At 39.8% G+C, this 24,241-nt stretch overlaps 1 protein-coding gene and 1 pseudogene across 1 annotated transcript; both read left to right on the forward strand.

The window, feature by feature from the left end:
• The first annotated feature begins 13,604 nt into the window (after positions 1 to 13,604).
• LOC138920808 (olfactory receptor 1J4-like) lies at positions 13,605 to 15,742 on the forward strand. Its single transcript, XM_070251704.1, has one exon. It carries the CDS (start codon positions 14,383 to 14,385, stop codon positions 15,325 to 15,327), a length of 945 nt encoding a protein of 314 aa, XP_070107805.1. The 5' UTR covers positions 13,605 to 14,382; the 3' UTR covers positions 15,328 to 15,742.
• On the forward strand, positions 22,449 to 23,381 carry OR1H1P (olfactory receptor family 1 subfamily H member 1, pseudogene; annotated as a pseudogene).

Here is a 24,241-nt window from a genome sequence, read left to right on the forward strand (position 1 = left end):
GTTTCTGGGAGATTTAGAAGAAAAAAAATATACAATATGTAAAGTTATTTTTTCCCGGTCTTATGCTTAGATCTTCATTATCTTCAGCAGTATTCAACATATGTCTCTGGGGAAAATATTTTCATCGTACAGAAGAGTAAACAAAGGCTCAAAAGATTAAATTACTTGCCTGAATATAAACAGCTAATAAGTGACATAGCCAGAATTTGAACCAAGATATCTGATTCCAAAATGCATACACTTAATGGTCACACTCTGCCTAAACTGACATGAAATCCACATATTCCTCTCAATTACTGGTTTTCTCTCTTTTCTTGCCTCCTTCACACTGTTCATGTACAGGGTTCTAACCAACAACTTCTCCCAATACTAACAATCTGAAGATAAAGCAAGGCAAATAAGAAACTAGAAGATGGAAGTGTGAACAGCCTCAGATGCTGATATCTTCCCAAGAGAGCATGCGCTTTGCTTGAACATAAGTCTCTAGTGAGATACTCTGAATGACTTATGAATCAAGCCACATGATCATAGAGAAGGATACTTGGACCACATTATTTGGGACTCTCATCAAATTTCTTTTACTGAATCATCATTCTTCAGCACTATGCCAACAGTCTATGTTTAGATGTATTTTAAAATATAACTGTATCAATTTCATTATTGCATCTCTGCTAGGGATGGATGCTAAAGATATATCCTCAGAACCCACAGAGAGGATTTTTCAATAACTCACAGGAGAGGAGCCTGACTCTGACATCAAGACTCATCACAAATGTTGCCTTCTGAGTGAAGTTCTCCTGGATTCATCTATCCAGAGGGAATTATTAATTCACCCCTGTATGTGCCCACAGACTTTTGCAACCATCTCTATAAAACATTTGTCTCATTCTACTATAAATATCTGTTAATATTTATCTATTTTGGGGCCATATGTGTAGCTTCTTGAGGATAGAAAATGTCTTTAAATGCTGTAATTAAAGCAGTGTGGCACTGGTGAATGAATAAACAAGTAAACAAGTGAACAGAAATAAAATTTAGTGTATCATAAAGATAAAACTTCAAATTGCTGGTACAAAGATACATTGTTTAATACATGTACTAGGACAACTGGGTGGCCATCTGGCATATAAGTACTAGAAGAAAACATGGCGATTTCCTCTTAATTTCAGCTTAGAGAATAACTTTCATTCAAAATCATGGAGCAATAAAAATTTGATAAATTTGACTATATAAAAATTTAAAACTTTTCATGGCAAAGCAACGCTGTAAACAAAGTAACAGAAAATTGGTAAACTGAAAAAAGATATTTGCAATTTTATCTCAAATAAAGACAAACAGCACTTTAGCCAAGAGACCAAAACAAATAGCACCCGGTAATGAAACATACCAACCCTACTTACTTCCTGATATGATATAATAAGAAGGATACGATTTCACTTTTGTGATAGGTCAAAATTGTATAATCTGAGTTCAATCATGAGGAAACACCTGACAACTCCAAACTGAGGGACATTCTACAAAATAGCTGTCCAGTACTCTTCATAAACATCGAGGTCATGAAAGACAGACAGAAAAACTATACAAAATTAAAAGGAATTTCGATACTGAAATGCAATGTGTGATCCTAGACTGGATCCTGGCCTGAAAAAGGACATTACCGGGACAAGTGACAAAATTAGAATGAGATCTGCTGATTACTTAATAGAATTTTATCGACACTGAACTCCTTGATTTTGATAATTACACCAAAGTAATTGGGGGACCTGGCTATAAGGTATATGAGGATGCTTTTAATTATTTTTGCAATATTTTGCAAATCTAAAATTATTTCATAATAAACAAATTTAGAAAACAAAAAAGCAAAAAGTCGGTAACAATAAACTATGTAGGAAAGTCATAAATATTTGAAAATTAACCATCACACTTCTAAAAACGTATGTCAAAAAGTCAAAGAATAAATCACAAAGAAAACAATACAATATTTCGATTAACAAGATATTGAAAAGACATCGGGGGTGTCGGCCTGTGACCCAAAGGTTAAGTTTGTGTGCTCCTCTTTGGAGGCCAGGGTTTCATCAGTTCAGATCCTGGGCACGGACGTGGCACCACTCAACAAACCATGCTGAGGCAGAATCCCACGGCACAACCAGAGACACTCACAACTAGACTATAGAACTATGTATCAGGGGGCCTTGGGGAGAAGAAGAAAACAAAGAAAATTGGCAACAGATGTTAGCTCAGGTGCCAATCTTTAAAAAAAAAGAAAAGACAACGTATCAAAGTTGATGAGCTTCAGTTAAAGCAATGCTTAAAGGGTAATTTACCTTTGAATATTTACATTGAAAGAGAAAAAAAACATCAAATACATGACATAAGGTTTTGCCTTAGGAAGGCATAAATTGAAGGACAAGATATACCAAAAGTAAGCAGAAGAAAGGAAATAATAAAGATAAATACAGAAGCCAATGAGATATAGTACTGATAAGAAATAGAAATAATTAACAGAAACAAAGTTGATTCTTTGAAAAGATCAACAAAATCGATAAACAGCTACTAGACTCATTAGGAAAAATGAGGGAAAGCAAATTAGTTCTATCAGGAAGGAAAGAAAGATTATCACAGCTAAGTGATGATAAACTTATGTGAACAAATATGTCAAAGTGAATGAAATTGACAAATTCCTTGAAAAATACAGCTATTCAAAATTGACACAAGATTCAATAGCTCTGTGAATACATTTAAAACCATTTAATTGTACAATTTAAATGGGTGAATTGTATGACTTGTGAATTATATCTCAGTAACCAGTTACCAAAAAATAATTAGGTGATTTAACAGCAAACTGAACTCACAGAAAATAAGACTAGTGAACTCATAACTGAATCATAAAGAGAAAAGAAATTGAAAGAAAAAAACATAACAGAGCCTAAAATCCATAAGGAAGACACTCAAAAGGTGTAACATACACATGTATTCATTTAAAGCCCCAGAAGGAGATGATGGAAATAATGGAGCAGAGGCAAAATTCAAAGTGATAGTGTCTGTCTGGGAAGCACTTTATCTCTCCTTCCATTCTGAATGACAACCTTGATGGATAGAGTATTCTTGGCTGTAGGGTTTTTCCTTTTAACACTTTAAGTACATTGTGCCATTCTCTTCTCGCTTGTAGGGTCTTGGCTGAGAAGTCCGCTGATAGCCCGATGGGCTTCCCTTTATACATCACTTGTGGCCTTTCTCTTGCTGCTTTTAGGATTCTCTCTTTGTCTTTAATTTTGGACATTTTAATTATAACATGTCTTGGTGTTGGCCTCTTTGGGCTTATCTTGTTTGGAGCTCTCTGTGCTTCCGGAACTTGGATGTCTGTTTCCTTCCTCTGGTTAGGAAAATTTTCGTCAATTATTTCTATAAATAAATTTTATGTCCCTTTGTCTCTCTCTTCTCCTTCTGGGACACCTATAATCCGAATGTTAGCATGCTTGATATCGTCCCAGAGTTCCCTTAGACTGTTGTCATTCTGTCTAATTCTTTTTTCTCTTTTCTGTTCTGCTTGGGTGATTTCCTCTAGTCTTTCGTCTAGCTCCCTGATCTGTTCTTCTGCTTCCTCTACTCTGCTGTTGAATCCCTCTAGTGAATTTCTCATTCTTCATTTCTGACTGGTTTTTTCCTTTATATCTTCCAGTTCTTTGCTGATGTGCTCACTGTGTTCATCTATTCTTCTCCCCATATCTGTGAGCATCCTCATGATATTTTGTTTGAACTCTTTGTTAAGTAGGTCACTAGTTTCTGTTTCATTTAGTCCTTTTTCTGGGTTTTTGTATTGTTCCCTTGCTTGGAAAGTATTCCTTTGCCTCCTCATTATTCCTCTTTCTCTGTGCTTATTTCCATGTATTAGGTGAGTAGGCTATGTCTCCTGATCTTGGAGAAGTGGCCCTAGGTATGAGATGCCTTATGAGGCCCAGCAGTGTGCTTCCCTCTTGTCACCAGTCCAAATGATCCAGGAGTGACCTCTTTGTGGGCTACTTGTGTCCTTCTGCTGTGGCGGGGTTGCTCCCACTGCGGGTACCTAGGGAGTTTAATCTTTCCTTCCCTGGTCAGCTGTTTGTAAATCCAGTTTGGGGAGCCTCAGCACTGTTGGCTACAAAGTCTATCAGCACAGTCCTATTGCAGTTTTCCTCTTAATTGGGTTGGGTTCCCAGTGTAGCTTGTTGCTAGGCCCAGGGGCATACAGTTGTGACAGGCCTCAGGCCTACAAGGCTGTTGTCAGTTCTCTTGGGAGTGCAGCTGAATGGGGCTGGCCCTAGGCATGGGGCCACTCAATTGTTTCAGGCTTTGGAAGGTGGGGCTGATCCTTTTTATGGCTATTTGTGAAGCATGGGTCTTCTGCTGCTGATAAGCCTCACCCCCCACAGGACCACATACACCATCAACACAGTCCTGGTCTGTGCACACTTCTCAACCCCCTGGAGCATACCCCGACACCACACTGCAGGGGCCCCCACTTCTCCACCACTGCCCCCTACAGTTCACCTGGTCCTCACACAGGCCCTGCCCCACAGAGGCAGACACCCTTGCCTGCCTGTAGAGGATCAAAGCACCCAGTCAATGCAGGCTGAAAAGTAGTTAGAGGGCTTGCTGTTAGGTGAGGCTGGTCCCTAGGGCAGGTTGCCTGCCTTGGCTGAACTGGATTAAATCTGTGCTCTAGTTGGGGTGGCAGACCCCTGGGCTAACAGGCCAAGGGATGAACCTCAATGGCACCCACTGGGGTCCATGTCAGCACGCCTGGACCAGCTCAGAACAATGGCCCCCACCAATGTCTCAGTCTCTGGAGAGGTCCCTCCTCTCACCAAGATGCCCCCAGAGCCCACCAGGTGAGTCTCGTTTCACCAAATGACTGGCAGCCTTCTCTCTGGTGATTTTAGGTTGCTGCAATGAGTGAGTTTGTGCATGGGCCCTTTAAGACCCGGGTCTTTTCCACTTTTGGCTGTTAGCTTTTCTGGGGGTATCCTTGCTGCACTTAATAGCCAGCAAAGCCAGACAGTAAGACCCCTGTCTCAGTGAGGCTGACTCTGAAGGATGCTTATAGCAGTATCACCCTCGCTCCGGACCTCACTCCTCCAGGGAGGGCTGTGTACCTTAGGGTGGCTCCCCCCTGGCCAGCTGAGAAGCTCTGCTGCTCCCAAAGGTGGCTTTTTTCCTCTCTGGCAGGAATTACTGCCTCTTCTGCCTTCGTCAGGACTGTCCCTTGTTGTGAGGGTTCCTTTTATCCAGTTTTCAGTTTTCAATCCTGGGTAATTTTTCCAAAAATTGTTGTAACTCTGTTGTGTTCATGAGAGGAGGCGAGTTCAATGTCTGCTCGTGCCGCCATCTTGACAAGATCTCCAGGCTCCTCTATAACAAGCTACATAGTGCATCCAGTCTCCTCCTCCTCAGAACCCTGGTTCCCAAGGTGCAGAACCCACTGTTCCATTCCCTGATCTAACACGATGGCAATCTCCTCAGCCTCATCAGGGACATGCCATGCCCCTGGGATCCTGGCCACCACCTAGGGACAATCCTCTTATACAATGATGGTGGTCCATTCATAACCACTAAGCAACATTTTATGGCCTTGATTAATCCTGGTTGTCAAATCTCAGCAATCCCAGACACCCTACTAAATTTAAGGAAGGAAGTCCCTGTGTTCTCTAAGGTAATATTAGACATAGATTGAAGGGAAACAAGTCTGCCCTACCCTGACCATTGGCGGAATAACTTTGTCTAATTTTTCTGTGGTCATAGCTCCCACCCTGCCTTGGATTTCCCATCATGGGGATGGATATTATAACTGGCTATGTGGCCACCAGAATAAAATTAAAACTTTGGCCAAAACTATTGGCTCCACCAAATGGGATACTGTGCATCTGCCCTCACCTCTTAATATTGTTAATATGGTTTAATATAAACTGAAAAAAAAAGGCCTTCAAGGATTGAAACCCATTATACCAGATTTTTTAAGAGAAAGGATACTTATCCCTGCTGTTTCTCAATTTAATAGCCTAATTTGCCCTTTTCTTAAACCTAGAAAGAATGAATGGTCTCTTGTGGTAGATTACACTATCCTTAATGCAGTGGTCCCATCCATTAAGGCCCCTACACTTAACATAATTGAAATAACCAAGGCCATTCAATCTTCCTTGGCAAATACTTTGTTGTTATAGATTTGTCTAATATGTTCTAAGTGCCAAATTTAACAGCCTCTTGGCCTCAGTTTGCATTCACCCTTGAAGGAACACAATACACCTTTACTCAGGTACCCATAGGGTACCTCAGTAATCCAGTCACCACATGCAACCTCTGCTGGCAAGGCTTTAATCAGATCTAGCTGCCCCCAGGCATCCAAGTATGGCAGCACATTGATAACATCCTCTTAAGAGGAAATTTATTAGACACACACAAGACATACAAACACTTGCCACTGCGCTTACTAAGAGGGAATGGGATAGTCTCTACCTAAGGTTCAGGGACCTGCCATCTCAATTAAATTCTTAAGCATCATCTGATCCACTGAGGGCCATTTCATTCCTGATGTGGTTAAAAGGCAACTCCTAACTTTATCAGCTCCTACCACTCTCAAGCAAGCCCAACACCTATTAGATCTCTCTGGGTTCTGAAGGCAGCATATTCCTCATTTACAAATACTACTAAGGCCCATTTATGCAATCACAAGCAAATCAGCCCACTTTGAATGGGGCCCATTACAACAGAAGGCCCTAGATTTGGTACAGGTGGCTATATGACAGAAACTTCCTTTAGTACCTCCTGGAGACTCCTTTACAATAGAAGCTCTGGCAACCACCTCCTATGTTTCTTGGTGTCTCTGAACCACCCACAATAGCTGTAAGTTTCCCATGATGTTCTGGTACAAAAATTTCCTGCTTAGGCCCCGTGTTACACACCATTAGAGCAGCAATTTCTGGCTGTATACTGGGCTGTCTTGGAAACAGAGGTTCTCACAAGATCTGAAACTATGTACCCAGTTGCCCACTTTGGGCAGCATCTTAGAAGCTCAGCATGGACATGGACGCCTTGTGGCTGAAATGGAAATGGTATCTACAAGATGGAGCAAACCTGAGCCCTCTAGCATATTCCAGAAGGTAGCCTCCCCTGTTCTCAGTTCCTTGACAGATATCTCAGTGCCAGAGGAGGTCAGGTGACCCTTCTCCTGGATCCCTTGGCTACTTAGGGAGCCCCTTGGTATCAACTAAGTGAACAGCAAAGAGAGTTCACATGTTATATGAATGGTAGCACCACCATCACACATGATAGAGCTCAGCAGAGGGCTGCTACTTTTCATCCCTCAACTGGGATATCACCAGTCAAGGATGGGATCCAAGGGTCAGCAGAATTGGCAGAACCCTAGGCAGTCATCTTGGAATTGGAGGATTCCCTGGGCAACAGTTGACACCAATTACACATCTTCAGCAATTGGCCATTTCCAATGGTCTAAGCATTTGGTCTGACCAATGGCAACAACAATTTCTCATTCAGAGTTGCCCACTTTTGGGTAAAGAACTCTGAGAATTCCTTGCCTCTCAAATATCAAAGATATAAATTAAGATCACACGTGTCTCTGCCCACACTAAGGCTCATTCTACCATGTCCCAATCTAATGCCAGAGCTGGTACAAAAATTTTAGAGACCAGGGTAGGAACCTCAGATGACATTCCAGATTGCATTCCTTTCCTTTTGACTCAGTTGACCTATGAAACATCAGATCATAGGGGAGCCTCTGCCCTTGAGTCTTGGATTGCATGCAGAGTATTCCGTCTCTTCTGTCATGGACCCCATGGTAAGAAATCTATGCACGCTGTGTGAGAAGACGCATCATTAGCTATATAATCCCTGGGGTGACATTCCACGGAGATTCCATACAGTCATTGGCAAATAGATTTTGTTGAGCCACTGCCCCCAACTGCCAGTGCCACTAGTTATGTCTTGACTTTGGTAGATATCTACATTGGCATCTTACTCACCCACCCCACGAGACCTGCCACTGCTCAAGCTACCATACAGGGCCTCATTAAACCACTCCTCATTCCTTTTGGAATTCAAAATAATGCTGACAGTGACAAAGGCACTCACTTTACTTCTTATAAATGTACAACATTAGGCTCTTGGACAAAGCATTCAGTGGAATTTCTACCTTCCCTTCAGGTCCCTGACTGCTGGTTTTATGGAATACCACAATGACTTGCTTAAACTAACCTTACTGATATTACAAAATAACATACAGTCTTCTAAATGGATATCCTTCCTGTCAATGGCCTTCATTATACTAAATTCTGACTCTCTACTCCATGTCAACATGTGCTGAAAACACCCTAATTGCCTTTCATTGCCCTCTGTGGTAGCATCTCACATGTCATGGCTTTTGAAGATGACTTTGAACTAGGAATTCCTTTCATCAACTCCCCTTTCAACTATCCCTTTTCAGCCTTGATCCCATTCCAACTGGGTTGGAAGCCAGACTGATGACAGATTGTTAGTTATACACCGCCCACTATTTAATGCCCCTCTAGCTGTACACTAGAGCTATTCTGACACCTTGATGATTTTCCTAAGTAGCAAGCTCTGCCAAAATTTTCTGACTCTAAAGGATATTTAATTAATAATGCCGATCATGATGTCACTCAGAAAGTTGAGATCATTGCTTCAACTCACACCTGCAACATTGTGGACAGCAGAGAGAGGTAGAGAAAGGTTAAAATTAGTCTCATCCAAGAGCATCTCCCGTTAAGGAATGCAGGTAACTCTGAGTCAAATAGATCTGGAAAGGGAATATCAACTGGTCCACACTATGCTTATATTAGTCAGCAGCCCCCCAGTGCCTCAGGTCATAGCACCCATATAGTACAAATTATTTCATGTTACAAATTATTACTATTACTTATCCTTCTGGATTTTCATAGCTTGGATATGACTACTTTGGATAATAACTTTGGCCTAGCACACTGCAAGTTGACAGGTGGACTGCACCTGGCAACGTGACACCCTCTGGGCTATATTTCACCCATCCTTCCACTCATAGTTATGTGGGCCTTTCAACACCACTGCCACAGCCAATCATTAGATGATGCCATAATTGCAGTCCCATTTTGCTGAGAAATTTTTCTACAGTGTTTAAAGCTATTGACCATCCTAATCTCACAAGGGAGTCACATCATACAGGAGGTAGCGCATTTGCTTGCTCCATGCCCCACTGTTAAGCCTCTTGAATTAATGCCACTATGCTCAGATCTTGCCTCTCAAAATGCCAGACCATTATTTAAAGGGCAGTGGGAAACCTAATGTGAGGATGCATGCAATGAGCCCCTTTGGAATTATTATATCTTCAGTGCAATGCCAATATAGCAGCATCTTTCCTGGCTCATTGAGTCCCACATTTTCCAACTACATTTGTACATTTCTGTGACTTCATGACCACTTTATGCCTCAAAATCCTAAATTCAGTCCAAAATCATTATAAACCAAGGAAGATCCATGACCGCACCCTCAACAAACACCATGGTGGCCTGGTGGACCACCAGATGATATCTGACCCACAGCTGGACCCATCTCTGATGATGACAGCAGACTCCTAGCTGGACCCATCCCTGATGGTGACATCAGACCCACAGATGGACACATCCCTGATAATGACATCAGACCTGCAGCTGGACCCCTCTCTGATGATAACATCAGATCCGCAGCTAGACTGAACCCTGATGATGACATCAGACCCACAGCTGGAATCATCTGTGATGGTGACCTTGATCCACCCATTGGACTCATCCAGGTGGAAGTTTCCTCCATCTTGAGTCCTCTGCATATCTTCTGTCCAATACTCCCTTCACTCTCTAAACCCCCTCCTGCTCGTCCTATCCCTTCTTTCCCAATCCAACCCCAACTATCACAAGCTACTCTCCCCTCTCCTTCCATCCTTGTATTTCCTATTCCTTCCCCAGTTCTCCGCACTTCTAGCTCCACGCTCTGATATACCACTAAAACTCAATGTTGCAGTACAAAACAATTTTTATGTAACCTTTACTGAGTGAACAGCCATGTTTTAAAGCATATGAATTTCTGGGAATGCCATAAGGCACCCTCTCAACTGTTTGACCATGTCTTAGCTTATCTAACTGATCTTAAACCTTCACAATAATACAACACACTGCCTATCCATCTATCTGGTGGGCCATATCTCTGAGCCTAAACCTTGGTTGTTCTCCAAGTATTTCCTATAAAATACTAACTCAGACTATCCGGTATAGCCCCATATTATGTCCTGATCAAAATGCTTACTGGCAACATGTTAGCTCTTTGTTGCCCATGCCAAATGCTAAGTCTAAGATTTTAGCCCGTGAGGGTTATTCTTTTATTCCCCCAGTATCCGTCCCTCCTGCACTAATTTATTCCTCTAATTCAGGCTTCTTCTCACAATTTGACTTGCACTATCTGCATTTTGGGCTCCTGCCCCTAAACAAAGCTCAGCAACTTTATTCTCACCACCAAGTGTGTTATATTTCTGCCAATCGCCTTTATTCTGCTGACCACATTGGGGGTCAACTGGCGCTGCCTTGCAGGCCACAACATTACACAACAAAATAAAATAATTGATGCCAATCAGGAAATGTCCAAAAAATTATCCAAATATGTGACTCAAACTACCACAGCCCTCGAAGCCCTAGATGAGAGGCAGAGCACTCCGACAACTGTGGTTGCTGATAATCACCAGCCTTAGGTTATCTGTTGACCAATCAAAGGGATATTTGTTCCCTTAAGAGTGCTACATGTAGATAAACAACACAGGCAGAGTTGCTCAGATAGCATAGCACATGGTCAGTTTCTCCAGGAGAAGCTTTTCCCCATCCCTTTCTCTTAATTATAACAAAGTCCCAAATCCATTCCCTCTGCTTTTCACAAGCCAACATGGGCCTGTTTGCACCATCCAGCTCTCTCCAGGAAGGCTTCCTGTGAGAAATAAACTTTCTCTTAAATTCTCTTCCTGTGTAAAGTGTCATCAACTTCTGACATCTGAACAAAATCATGTGCCTTCTGTTGATATACACTATAGTATGCCTACCAAAGATCTATGGCCTGAATATTCGATATGCACATACACACAAAAACATGCACACATGCACACACACACACGTCCACAAATGTAATGAGGGAAACACAGTAAAACGTTAGCCTTTGTGGAGGGTAGGTGAAGGGCATACAGGAATTCATTCTATCATCTGTACAACTTTTTTCTAAGTCTGAAATCATTCAAAAATTGAAGTTTTGAAAAAATTCTGAATCCCAGATGGAAGCATGCCCAAGAAAAGTTTGAACTTGGAACCATGCCCAAGAAGAAAGGGTTCCAAGACATCCCTGGCATTAGGGACGCTGATCCCTTGACTTCAGTCCCTCTGGCTCCTGGAGCCACAGATCCCCAAACGGCAGTGAGAAATTGGCCAATTAATCCACCATGGCTCCTCCTTTATTATGAAGAGAAGCTGAGGATTTGAGTAACAGTCTGGAAGAGGTGTCTGAACTCATCAATAATGAGCACAGGTCAGAAGGAGCTAGAAATCTGCACTTGACGACGGATCCACCTGTGTGCTTCTGGGTTTGTGTGCCTTTGTGTTCATGGGTGTGTGTCTGCATGTATTGTGTATGGTTGTGCTCGTGTTGTTTGATAGTTGCATGAGTGTGTGTGTGTACTAGGTATCTGACTCACAGCCTGATTCATTTCCTGAGTTAGACCCAACCTGGGCTCTGTTTTAGTGTCTGTAGACCAAGTTATCAGCCTCCTAGTGTGTGATTGGGAACCCCTGATTCGTGCCTTCAATCTTAAATATCTGACTCCTGTTGTTATGATAGGGGCATTTCTCCCACTGGGTGGGCATTACAGCTGAGCAGATGAGAGGTAAGCATCAGGAGTGAGATTGTTGTCTCTGCTGCTGGAGAAAAAGATGCCCAGCCTTATTAAGGAACCCAGGTCAGAGGGTGTTCAAACCTTTACCCAGCTGTGTGCTAGTGTATGTGTGAGCTATGTGTGTGGTGACTCACTCATGTATGAGAGCAAGAAAGTATATTGTTTGCTTTTGTATGTTATATTGTGTATGTTACCACTTGCATGGGTTGTTAGTGGTTTAATGACTGTGACTATGTGAAAAGGCTTAACTGCCCCATGCTGATTACCTTCCCCCGGGAGGGGTGTGGGTCAGAAAGGGGTGAAGCACATCTCTCAGTAATGGGAGTGTGTGCACTTCTTGGTGTAGTGAATGTGTGGCTGGGTGTGCATGTGTGTTGTTGGTGTATGTTTCTTGCAAGATTTTTGAATTGTGTATGTGGTCTTGGGTGTTATTGGTGATATAAATAGTAATGAGTTGTGTATATGTGGTATGTGAGTTGTGTGTTTTGCCAGGTGTGTCATGCCTGTGTGTCAGTGGTGCATTGTGAGTGTATTTGTGGGTGATACCTTATTGTGTATTGTGTATGTCTTACCTTGCATGTTATTTATGACTTGTATGTATGTATATGAGTGTTTATGAACTGAACCACATAGTGGCCATCCTTCCTTTAAGATGGGAACTGGTCACAGGTGACTGGAATGCTCAAATCAGCAAAGTTTGTGTGTGTGTGTTTGTGTATGTGTGTGTGATATTTGTATGTGTGTTTGGAGGATTGTGATTTGCACCTATGACCTCAAATATTTCCTTAAGTGACCTCCTTCTGGAGTAACAATGAGATAACCAACGCCCCAAGTGACTGTTTCCTGAAAGGGTCTGCTCTCATTTTCATACATGTGAGCGTGATTGAGTCACTCAGAGTTTTGTAACTTTTCACTTTCATCTAACATCTCAGGCAAAGAAACGTTAGACATCATGCTGTATGAAGTCAGAGTGCAGAACCCTCAGCAAATGGCAGAAAGAACTTGGGAAAGTTATGTAGCTCTTTGGCCTTGGTTTTCATATCTCTAATGAAAGCTTATAGATCCTCAATAAATGTTTATGGCATGAACAGAAGTTAATGTATGTGAGAGCCTTCTGTCAATTGGAAAATAGACAAATATGAATGAAAGAAATTATCTGGGCAGGGCACTAAGAAAATTTTGGACAACTGAAGTTTCCTGGCAGCTCTAAAGTAATGCAAAATGTCTAGTGCTCATAACTAATGAAACAAGAGAGCTCCAGTTAAAAGCGTGGGTTCTGATTACACAATAATATTAGATTGAACTACATGAAGCACTCAATGTTTGATCATTTTTAACCTACAGAAAATGGCAATTATATATATGTATTGTCCTATGTAATATTCCATATATATTTGTGTGTTTATATATATATAGGACTATATTGATATATACAGGAATATTTATACACAATATATATCTTTATATATATTCCATCTATATGTATATACGTATGCATATATCCACATCATAAATGTGTGTATATAAATATACATATATATACATATATTCCCTTATATGTATATGGATATGTATGCATTTCCATCTCTGACAGCTACTGTTGTATGCCTATGGAATTTATAACATTTATGTTTCTATTTTCAGACAGCTTCAATGGGAAGACAACACTACTTCTTAGCACAGCAATGAAGATTTTTATCTTGTTCATGGATTTAATTAGGAAATGCATGTAAATCCCTTAGCATAGTACCCAGCACAGAATATAAGCCCCACAACGTACCCCACTATTTTGAAAGACAGTTCGTGGACTATTCTGCTTTGGGAGCTATTCTGGCATCAAGCAGCTTTAGATGACCTCCCACTTCTAGAGTGACCATGAGTTTAAAGCTGTAGGTCAAAGAGAGCTGGCCAGGTTCACAGGAGGAGTGTGACAACACTCCAACAACACCGCCTCAGCACTGGAGTCTCATGTTACTTTAAGGCGGAAACAACTGGTACTGGTTTGCAGAGGCTCATCTACTATTTCTGCCATAGTGAACTATTATAGGCAGCTCTGTCTCAGAGTCACAAATTATCCCAGTCTTCTCATTAAAAATATACTCATAGAAGAGAATGATCTTGCTTTTCTTGTCCACTGCTCCATTCTCAGTCCTTAGCAGAGGGCTGTTTTCAGGCTCAATGTTCAATAAATAATGGTTGAATAAAACAGTTAACACCCTCTTGCTTCTGTGCAATGAGGTCTTGGCTGATTTTGGGCGTGATGTTTTCCTGGAGCCAGACTGCAATAGAGGGAATATGCGTGCATCCACAGCTGTGAGAAATTAATAGGAATATGGTTAAAAATTCATTGTTTTCTCAGAAAATTACATTATGGAATGTTTCCCTATCATCTTTTCCAATATTTGTAACTCTTCTCTATCCCCAGTATCTAAAAGCACAATATGAGGCCTGAGAACCAGAGCAGAGTGTCTGAGTTCCTCCTCCTGGGGCTCCGCATCCCACCAGAGCAGCAGGGCCTGTTCTTTGCCTTATTTCTATGCATGTACCTGACCACAGTGCTGGGGAACCTGCTTATCATCCTGCTCATCAGGCTGGACTCTTGCCTCCACACTCCCATGTACTTCTTCCTCAGCCATCTAGCCTTCTCTGACATTTCCTTTTCATCTATCACTGTCCCTAAGATGCTGATAAACATGCAGATTCAATGTCAATCTATCACATATGCAGAGTGCATTTTACAGGTCTATTTCTTTATATTCTTTGGTTGCCTTGACAGCTTTCTTCTTGCAGTGATGGCATATGACAGATATGTGGCCATCTGTCACCCTCTCCACTACACCACCATCATGAGGAATGAGCTCTGTATCATCCTAGTGGCTGGATGCTGGGTCTCCTCTTGTGCTCAAGCCCTGTTGCACACCCTCTTCATTGACCAGTTATCCTTCTGTGCAGGGACTACCATCCCCCACTTCTTTTGTGATCTTGCTGTTGTGCTCAAGTCCTCCTGCTCAGACACCTCCCTCAATGAACTTCTCATCCTCACTGAAGGAGGATTGATCTTCATCCTGCCGTTGAGTGTTATCTTAGGCTCATATATCCGCATGGCACTCATCATCCTGAAGCTCCCCTCCTTAAAAAGAGTCTCTAAAGCTTTGTCTACATGTGGCTCCCACCTCTTTGTAGTGTTTTTATACTATGGGACAATTGCAGGTGTTTATTATTTCCCCTCATCAGGCAGCTCCAAAGATAAGGACATGATTGCTTCTTTGATGTACATGGTGGTCACACCCATGCTGAACCCATTCATCTACAGCCTGAGGAATAAGGATATGAAGCATGCTTTTCAGAAAATTTTCAGGACCGAGAACATCCCTTGGTGTCGTTAATTCAATTGCACTGTCAGGGGCACTGATGGGGGCAATAAAATACGTGTCCTTTAAAATAGTTGTAACTTAGACAACTCTTATCACTGACACCATTCTTCTCCCAGTTTCATTTTAAGTTTCCTCTCATCTTTTTCTTCACTTAATTCTTGTATTTTCCCCCACTTGCTCTCTGAATTCTGTGTATTAACGCTTCTGTATGTATTAAGTGAAATTCTAAACCCTTCCATAACACTGTGATGTTCACTGCAAGCCTGTGAGACTTTTGTGTATGTTTTAAGATATGGACCCAGATTAATTTTTCCCATATGGATATCCAATAGATACATAAGAATTTACTAAAAATTGCATTCTTTCCCCACTGAAGTACTGTCTTTTTCATAAATCAAATGACCTAATAAAAGTTATCTTGACTATATTTTCCCTTTGCATTTCCATTCAAATTATAGATTCTGCCTGACACAAACAAAACAAAACTGTTGTTATGGTGCTTGGGTTGTCATTGAACATATAAAACAGCTTGGTAACAACTGTCATCCTTAAATTAAAAAGCTGTAGCATGCATCAGTACTGCATTCCTTTTCATTGCCAAATAGTATTTCCTTATATGGATTGACTACATTTTATTTATCCATTCCTCAGTTGATAGACATTGGATTGCTTCTAATTTTTTTGGCTATTATGAATAATCCTGCTAGGAACATTTATGTGCAAGTTTTTCATTTCTATTTGATATATATCTAAGATTGAACTTCGTGGGGTTATATGTAACTCCATATTTAACCTTTTGAGGAACTACCAATCTGTTTTCCAAATTAGCCACACAATTTTACATTTTAACCATGTATGTATAAGGGTTCCAACTTCTCCACATCCTCACCAACACTTGATATTGTCCTTCTTTTTGATTTTTGTCATCGTAGAGGTATGAAGTGGTGTCTCATTGTGGTTTTGATTTTTAGTTCTCTAGTGACGAATGATGTTGAGCATCTTTTCATGTACTTATTGGCCATGTGTATATCTTCTTCAGAGATAATAAAGAAGGCAAAACAACCCTAAATGTGTATGAACCTAAAAACTGAGCTCCAAAACACATGAAGCCAAAATTGACAACTAAAAGGCCATATAGACAAATACATGATTGGAGATTTTAACATCTCTCTCTTGGTAACTGACATGACAAGTAGATAATCAACATTGGTAACTGACATGACAAGTAGATAATCAACAGGGATATGAAGATTTTTACATCACTATTAACCAGCCTGACCTAATTGGCAATTATTGAACACTAAAAGCAACAAGGTCAAAACATACATTTCTTTCAGGCCCACATGGAACATTCACCACAATAGACCATGCACTTGACAACTGAAGGATATGCTTTTATTTTTTGCTCATGAAATATATAACAAGAATGACTACATGATGGTTTACACAATAGCCTGAATAAACTTCAAAGAATTGAAATAACACAAAGTATGATCTTTAAGAACAATGGAATTCAACAGAACAATAACAAAAATAAACAGTAAATCACCAATTATTTGGAAATAAAGACAGACATTTCTAAATAGTCCAAATAACAAATATCAATGAAATTAGAAAATATTAAAAAACTGACAGTAATAAAAATATAACATACAAAATTTGTAAGATGCAACTAATAGAATGTTTGAGAGAAAATTTCTATCTTTAAATACATATGAAAGAAAAAAGTGAAAAATCAAAGGTATATGCTTCTGCATCAAGTAGGTAAGAAAATAAAAGGAATTTAAACCCACAGAAAATAGAAGGAAGAAAATAATAAAGACAAATGGGAAAACAATAAAATAAAATTAAGTATATCATAGAGAAAACACCAACTAAACCAAAATTGATCTTTTGAAAAGATTACTAAAATTAACAAACCCCTAGCAAGACGGATTGAGTTTAAAGGAGAGAACAAAAATCATACTTTCAGAAATGGCAAAGAGGATATCATCAAAAGTAATAGAAACATTAAAAGGACAGTAAGAGATTTTAAACTTACTAAAGATACAATATGCAAAAGTTAAAGCTACAATATGCAAAATAGTGCAATATTTGCATGAAGATAGACAATAAATTATTGAAACATAACAGAGTCCAGACATAGACCTACATTTACCTGGTTAATTGAAAAAAAAATTTATATTGTAAAATCTAAGTTTTAAAGCTCCTAGAAGAAAATGTTGAAGAATATCTTCACAACTTTGAGATAAATATATTTCATAAACAGCCCACATAAAATATTATCCAAAAAAGAAAAAAATGTGTAATTGGACTTCATCTAAATTAAAATCTTCTGTCTATCAAAAGACACTTTAAAAAAATCAAGTTCACAGACTAGAGAAAATATTCACTATATATAGCAGATGAAGGATTCATATCCAGAATACATGAATTAAAAATTCCTACATGTCATTATCAAAAGAGAATCAATCCAATAAAAATGGAAGATTCTTCATAAATGGAAGATATAAGAATGGCCAGTAAGTGCATGAAAATATGCTCAACATCCTTAAGGATCAGGAAAATGCAAAGTAAAACGATGACAAACAACTTCACACACCCTAGCATGACAAAAGTGTTAACGCTAAGATTTCTATTGTGAGAGAACGTTTTGTTTTCTGACTTATTTACCTGAGAAAGACAAAGTCCAAGGGGATAAGCAAACTTCACAAAGTCACAGAGAAGTTCATTTAGAGTTTGAGGACTGGGCTTGGGCAATGAACAAAGATTTTGCCCAAAATGAATACTTTAGAGACTGATAATCCCAGACGTCTCTGCAACTTCCAGCAGGGAGCTCTGGGGATTGTGCCAGAAACTGCATGTAGATAATCTCTTTTTTCCTGGATTCCTAATCAGTCTGGCTGACTCAACATCTGAGATGGCCTGTTCTCATTTCTCCTTCCTAAGAGCAGATGAGGGGTCCATATACCAGTGATCCCTTCTGTCTTAAATAGCAGGTAAGATGCTGTCTTTTCATCTGACCTTAAAATATGGCTTCTCTACTCTTTACAAGTGAGAAATGAGAGCAGAAGAGTCAAATTTCTATCTTAACATGAAGAAATGAGGAGCACCTCTTGACCCGACTCAAGACTGACCGTAAGTCATTGGCCACACTTACCTCTTCTCAGTCAGTCAAGAGAAGCAGAATTGTCCACTGAAAATAGGTTCAGGAATCCTGTTTTTGGTATCAGTTGTAGTGCTGAACTTGGACTGATTAGAGCAGCTCTTTGAGATTCTGTTTTCTCATTCATAAAATAAAGAGTTGTGTTAGATGGCTTAACATCCTTTCGTCCCTAAAGTGTAGAGTGGCTTGGTAGCTTTGATCCAGAGAACTATTTCTTCAGGTTACAAACCTAACCCCCTGAACCCTGAAATCACAGTTTCCTGAAATCTCCATATACTCCTGAGAGGGGTTTGACGTGTGGATGGAGCATATCAGGTCAGGTTGGATTTTTTTAAATATAGAAAAGCAAGAGATTTCGGGGATTATTTCTCAGCATTGAGAAGGGGCACAAAGGAACAGATTGAGACCCGTGAGCAGATCTGCTCATATTAAATCTGAATGGCAAGCATTAATTTCCCCTGCTTTCTGTTTAAATTAAAACAAAACAATATTTAGTTCAAATGTACAATATAAACAACCCATGCATTCAGTGTTTGTGAAAATATTCAGTTTATTAGACTTACGAATTCAACATCCACAATACTTCTTTTCATTTTCAGAAACAATTTTGAACACATTCTCGGTACTAAAATGCATCATAGGCAGCTTAAGATATTCACGTAAGGGTCATCGTTTTATTAACTATCTCTATAAGTAAAGGCAATGCTAGTGGCTAAATAATAATACCATACAGTTTCATCATAGCTTTAAAAATCATTTTATTGCCTATTTGTCCACTATTTTATTCAATAGATGATTACCAAGTATATACTAAGAAAAAACAAGATGAAAAATGAGTCCCTAGCATTGAGGGACACAGAGTCTAATAGGGATAAGCAATTAATCATAAGGCAATATGTCAAGTGTTCTACCAGAGACCCATATAAAAGGCTATGGGAGCACAGAGGATAAGGCAATGAACTCCCACAGGAGGATGTAAAATATTTTCAGCTATTGACACCTGAGCTCTTGATGGCTGGGGAGGAGGAGGAAAACATCCAGAAAGGTGGAATAGATAAGTAGCAAAAGCATGCAGGCAGGACATGATGAGTTGTTTGAGGACTGTGAACGGTTTCATGGGTGAGAATGTGGGGTGGCATGGCAGGAAGGGGAAGTGTCCTTGGATAGACAGATGGAGACAGAATCATGAGGGGCTGATTATGTCATGATAAGAAACAGCTTGGACATTCTCCTGATGGCGATAAGGAGCATCACAACAGCCTATGACATAGATTCAGTTATCCTTTACAGAGATGGAAGCTAAGGTTCAGAGAAGTTCAATGAATTATTCAAAGCCATATTTTAGGTTTGTTACATAAGGTGAATCAAGATTTTCTTAGTGCAAACTAAACATTTTTTTTCCTTTACTCTATGCAACCTAAATATTCTCCTCAGAAACAAATAATTGAGTCTAATGCAGTGGTTTTAAGTGTCTAGAGACAGTGGGGATTAGATTTTGAGGAGGATACAGGAAATGCTCCCCACGTAGCGGTGATATACTCCTCCAGCTTAGATACACTGGCCAGGGTGTTAGATCACCTGTCATAACAATAAAGTTGAAACCAAAGGACACATCTTTTTCCCGAAGTCACTTATTTCAAGTTTTATTAGTTTATTTGCCCAGAATAAACTAATTCATCTTTGTACATTTTACATTTGGAACCAGTGTAACTGTTTATAGCGGGCTGTATGTTTCTATTAAATAATGAGATTCCTAAAGCCTTTGAACAAGAAAAGAGCCAACTGGAATCAATGTACATTTATTCTCACTCTTACTGTAAAGGTGATAAAATTGAACAAATATAACAAAATATATCTCTGTACTTCCTGCTATTTGCTAAGCTCATGAATCTGGACGCAGTTGCTTGGGGGGTAGAGAAGATAGAGATACCAGAAAGCAAAGAGTCTGGATCTCTCAGTAAAAACCATGGTCCAAGGTCATTAGCTTTGTGAATATAGAAACTGGGTCTTATCCAAGCATTGGATTGGGTTGAAGCAGACTCATTCACCTCAGTCACACACAAAAGATTGATCCATAAGCCAAATATTTTAATATCCTCATTTGCCGTGAGAAGTGTAACTGCCAAATTGAATGGATATTTAAACTTCACAAGGTGATGGGTGTGTTCATTTGATTGTGGTAACCATTTTACAATGTGTGTAATATTAAAACGTCACATTGTACACCTCAAACACATACAATTTTTATTTTTCAATTATATGTCAATAAAGTTGGGGTGAGTGAAGGAAGGAAGGAATGAGTTCTCTGAGGGTGAACTTTCTCCTTATTGAAATGTGCAGGATGCTGAACTAGATCAGAAAAAGTGGTTTGGTGAATATTGAAAGCGGCATAGCAGAACTAAGAACTTAGGCTTTTGACTAAGACAAATTTTACTTCAAATCCTAAATGTGTGACCTTCAGCAAGCTTCTTAACTGCCCCGAGCCTCAGTTTCCACATCTTTAAAATAAAGCTATTCATGGCACTGCTGCACAGGGTTGTCACCTAAGAGAATCCAGAGGCTGGCACATGGCTAGTGCTCAGCCAATGTCGGCTATTATTATTCCTCTGACTTTTTCATTGAGTCAGAGCCAGGGCCATGGGTTGGATTAACTTAATGTCCAGTATTACCCACTTACGAGATTTCTAGGGTATCCTGCCTATGGCTGCTATGGAAAATAAATATATTCAGGTCTCAAGACCTCCTCTTCCATAAAAGTTCTAGAAACAAATTAAATTGTAGTTTTGAGGGCAAACTAAGGATTTGACGCCTTCTAATCAGGTTTGCAATATATGAATCTAATAAATAAATATAAGGAAGACTTTTTAGAGCAAAAAGGGCCCAGGAACTGGAATAGATAGTCTAAAACTCAGGTTTTTAAATCCCAGGGGCAGGAAGAAGAGGTTCCAAACTAGGTGGAGAAGCCCCTGTAAGTGAGAGCATCAATGTTGTCAGAGAAAAAGCACAAGTAATTACAAACCATGTGGGGGGAAGTTGGAGCAGTATTTTATGCACTTCCTACAGCCTTTTCTTTGGGAAACCTGGGAACATTAAAAGGGGCCTAAATGCAGTAGATATGGTGAAAAATCTTGATCCATAACATTTTTTTGTTCAAACAGGGTCAAAGGCATTTGATTTTTGTCCTCCTACTTGCTTGTCAGAGATTACACTGTGGTTAACTTGGGTCTCCTGAAATCTCCATGTTGGCTTCTGGATGATCGCTTGGATTAATTCAACCAGTCACATCCATCAGACTTTAAAAATAGTCTTTTAATTACAAAGATAATATGTGCTGGCAAAAATCTGAGTAGTGCAAGAAGTTGGCACCCACAACCTTCCAACCCACATTCACTTCCCAGAAGTAACTACTATTGACCTTTAGCACTCGTTCCTTCAGACAGTGTTCTTACTCATATACAAACATTTACATTTTAATTTTACAAAAATGGAATCATAAAACACACGTTCTGAAATTTTACCTTAAAAATTTTTTAATCATATAACATTCTATTTATAATTATAATTATTACATATTATTACATAATATTAATTTAACTTTAATTTTTAATTAAGTAAAACTTTATTTACTTAATTATATTATTATTCAGTGAAAAAAAAACAGTGTATACCAATAGAATGTGTGCAACGCAGAGCACACTTTTACATAGTACCTGCCACGTTCCATGGGGGTAGCTGAAATGGTTTGAAGGAGCCTTAGATATCTGATCGAGTATCTTTATATATCAATTTATATCTTTACAAATAGTCTGATCCAAACAGGTTTTTTTAACATGCATAATTATAAATTCATGCTTTACCAAAACAGAATTTTTTTTAAACAGGGGTTCGAAGTAATTTCAACACAGCATTATTTTACTTTTCTGCTATTTCTATTGTAATAAAATTTATTTCATATGGAATTCCAGACATGGACGGAAGAAACCAGACCAGCAACTATGAATTTCTTCTCGTGGGCCTCTCTGAGTGGCCAAAGCAGCAACTTCTCCTGTTTGTGCTCTTTTTAGGCATGTACCTGGTCACCGTGGTGGGAAACCTGTTCATTATCCTGGCCATTGGCTCTGATGTGCACCTACACACTCCCATGTACCTTTTTCTGGCCAACCTGTCCTTCTCTGACATTGGTTTTATCTCTACAGTAATTCCCAAGATGTTAGACAATATTGGCTCAGGAAGTAAACTGATTTCTTATGGTGGGTGCCTGACACAGCTCTATTTCTTTGGCCTATTTGCAGATCTGGACAATTTTCTCTTGGCTGTGATGGCACTTGATCGCTATATGGCCATCAGCTACCCCCTCCAATACACCATGACCATGAACTACCAACGCTGTGTCCTGTTGGTGGCTGGGTCATGGCTGGTCACTACCTTCCATGCCCTAGTGCATACTCTCCTAGTGACCAGGCTTTCCTTCTGTGGCCCCAGTATCATCCCCCACTTCTTCTGTGATCTGGTCCCACTCCTGAAGCTGGCCTGCTCCAGTACTTATGTCAATGACCTGATGCTCATCCTTGTGGCAGGAACATTGTTAATTGGACCCTTTGTCTGCATCCTTATGTCTTACTTTTACATTGCATTGGCTATCCTGAGAATTGATTCCCCAAAAGGTAAGCAAAGGGCCTTCTCTAACTGCACCTCCCACCTCTCTGTGGTCTCTCTGTTTTACAGCACAGCTATTGGGGTCTATTTGTGTCCTCCATCATCCTCCTCGGGTGGAAAGGACAGATTCTTCTCAGTAATGTATACAGTGGTGACCCCCATGCTGAACCCCTTCATCTACAGCTTGAGAAACAGGGACATGAAAGAGGCACTGGGAAAACTACTGAGAAGAAAAACACTCTAACACTCTTTCTCAGGACCTTAGGGTCCTGTCTTCAGGACTCAGAGCTGAGAGTTGAAAATTGGCCCTTTGAGAGCCCAGCTGCTGTAGCTTCCCTGAACCTGAGACTTCTCCTTTTCTCATGTTTATATTCCAAAGAATAGATTGACATCTAGGACAGGGAGGGAACCAGTGATATAAGCATCCTCTTAGCATCTTCATGAAGTGCCCATGCCCTGAGTAGTTTACTACCCACTCTCAGAATGGTTCTCACTTATTCTCACTGGATGCCTAAGAGAAGCTCACAGGTGGGGGTCTTGTATACATATAAAAGGAAAATGAAAGTCTCAATTTTTGTTTAGCTCAAATTATAAGGAACTATGAAAGATATCTCTAGCCCAAGAATATAGGATCCATTATGTCTAGTAGAATGAAATACGGAGGAAATAATCTGATACTCTACACTTCAACAGACAGTGTTCTATAGAAGAGTAAGAGTGGGGCTTCAAGTCCTGGGTTCCAGTGCTGGCTTTGCCACTAATGAACTATGTGACAGCTGTATGATCACTTAATGTCTCCGAGCTTTGGCTTCCCCAGTTATAAAATGAAATGATTGAATTGTGTTAGTCTATGCCCCAACACCCATATACCCAGTTCTAATAATATTTAGTGTTTTAGTGATAAGAACTCAAGACTTAAAATCAGAAATTACAGGTCAGAACCAAGTCTACCACTTTCACATTAGGTGACTTGAGGAACATTCTTTCTCTCTGAGTTCTGTTTTCTTTATTTCTAAAATAGGAAGAACAGTATCATCATAGGATTACTCTGAATAATATGTGAACATATGTGGTTCACAGTAAGTGCTCCATAAACATCTAATG

The sequence above is a fragment of the Equus caballus genome, chromosome 25 (assembly GCF_041296265.1).
Source record: "Equus caballus isolate H_3958 breed thoroughbred chromosome 25, TB-T2T, whole genome shotgun sequence".
In the NCBI taxonomy this organism is placed as follows: Eukaryota; Metazoa; Chordata; class Mammalia; order Perissodactyla; family Equidae; genus Equus; species Equus caballus.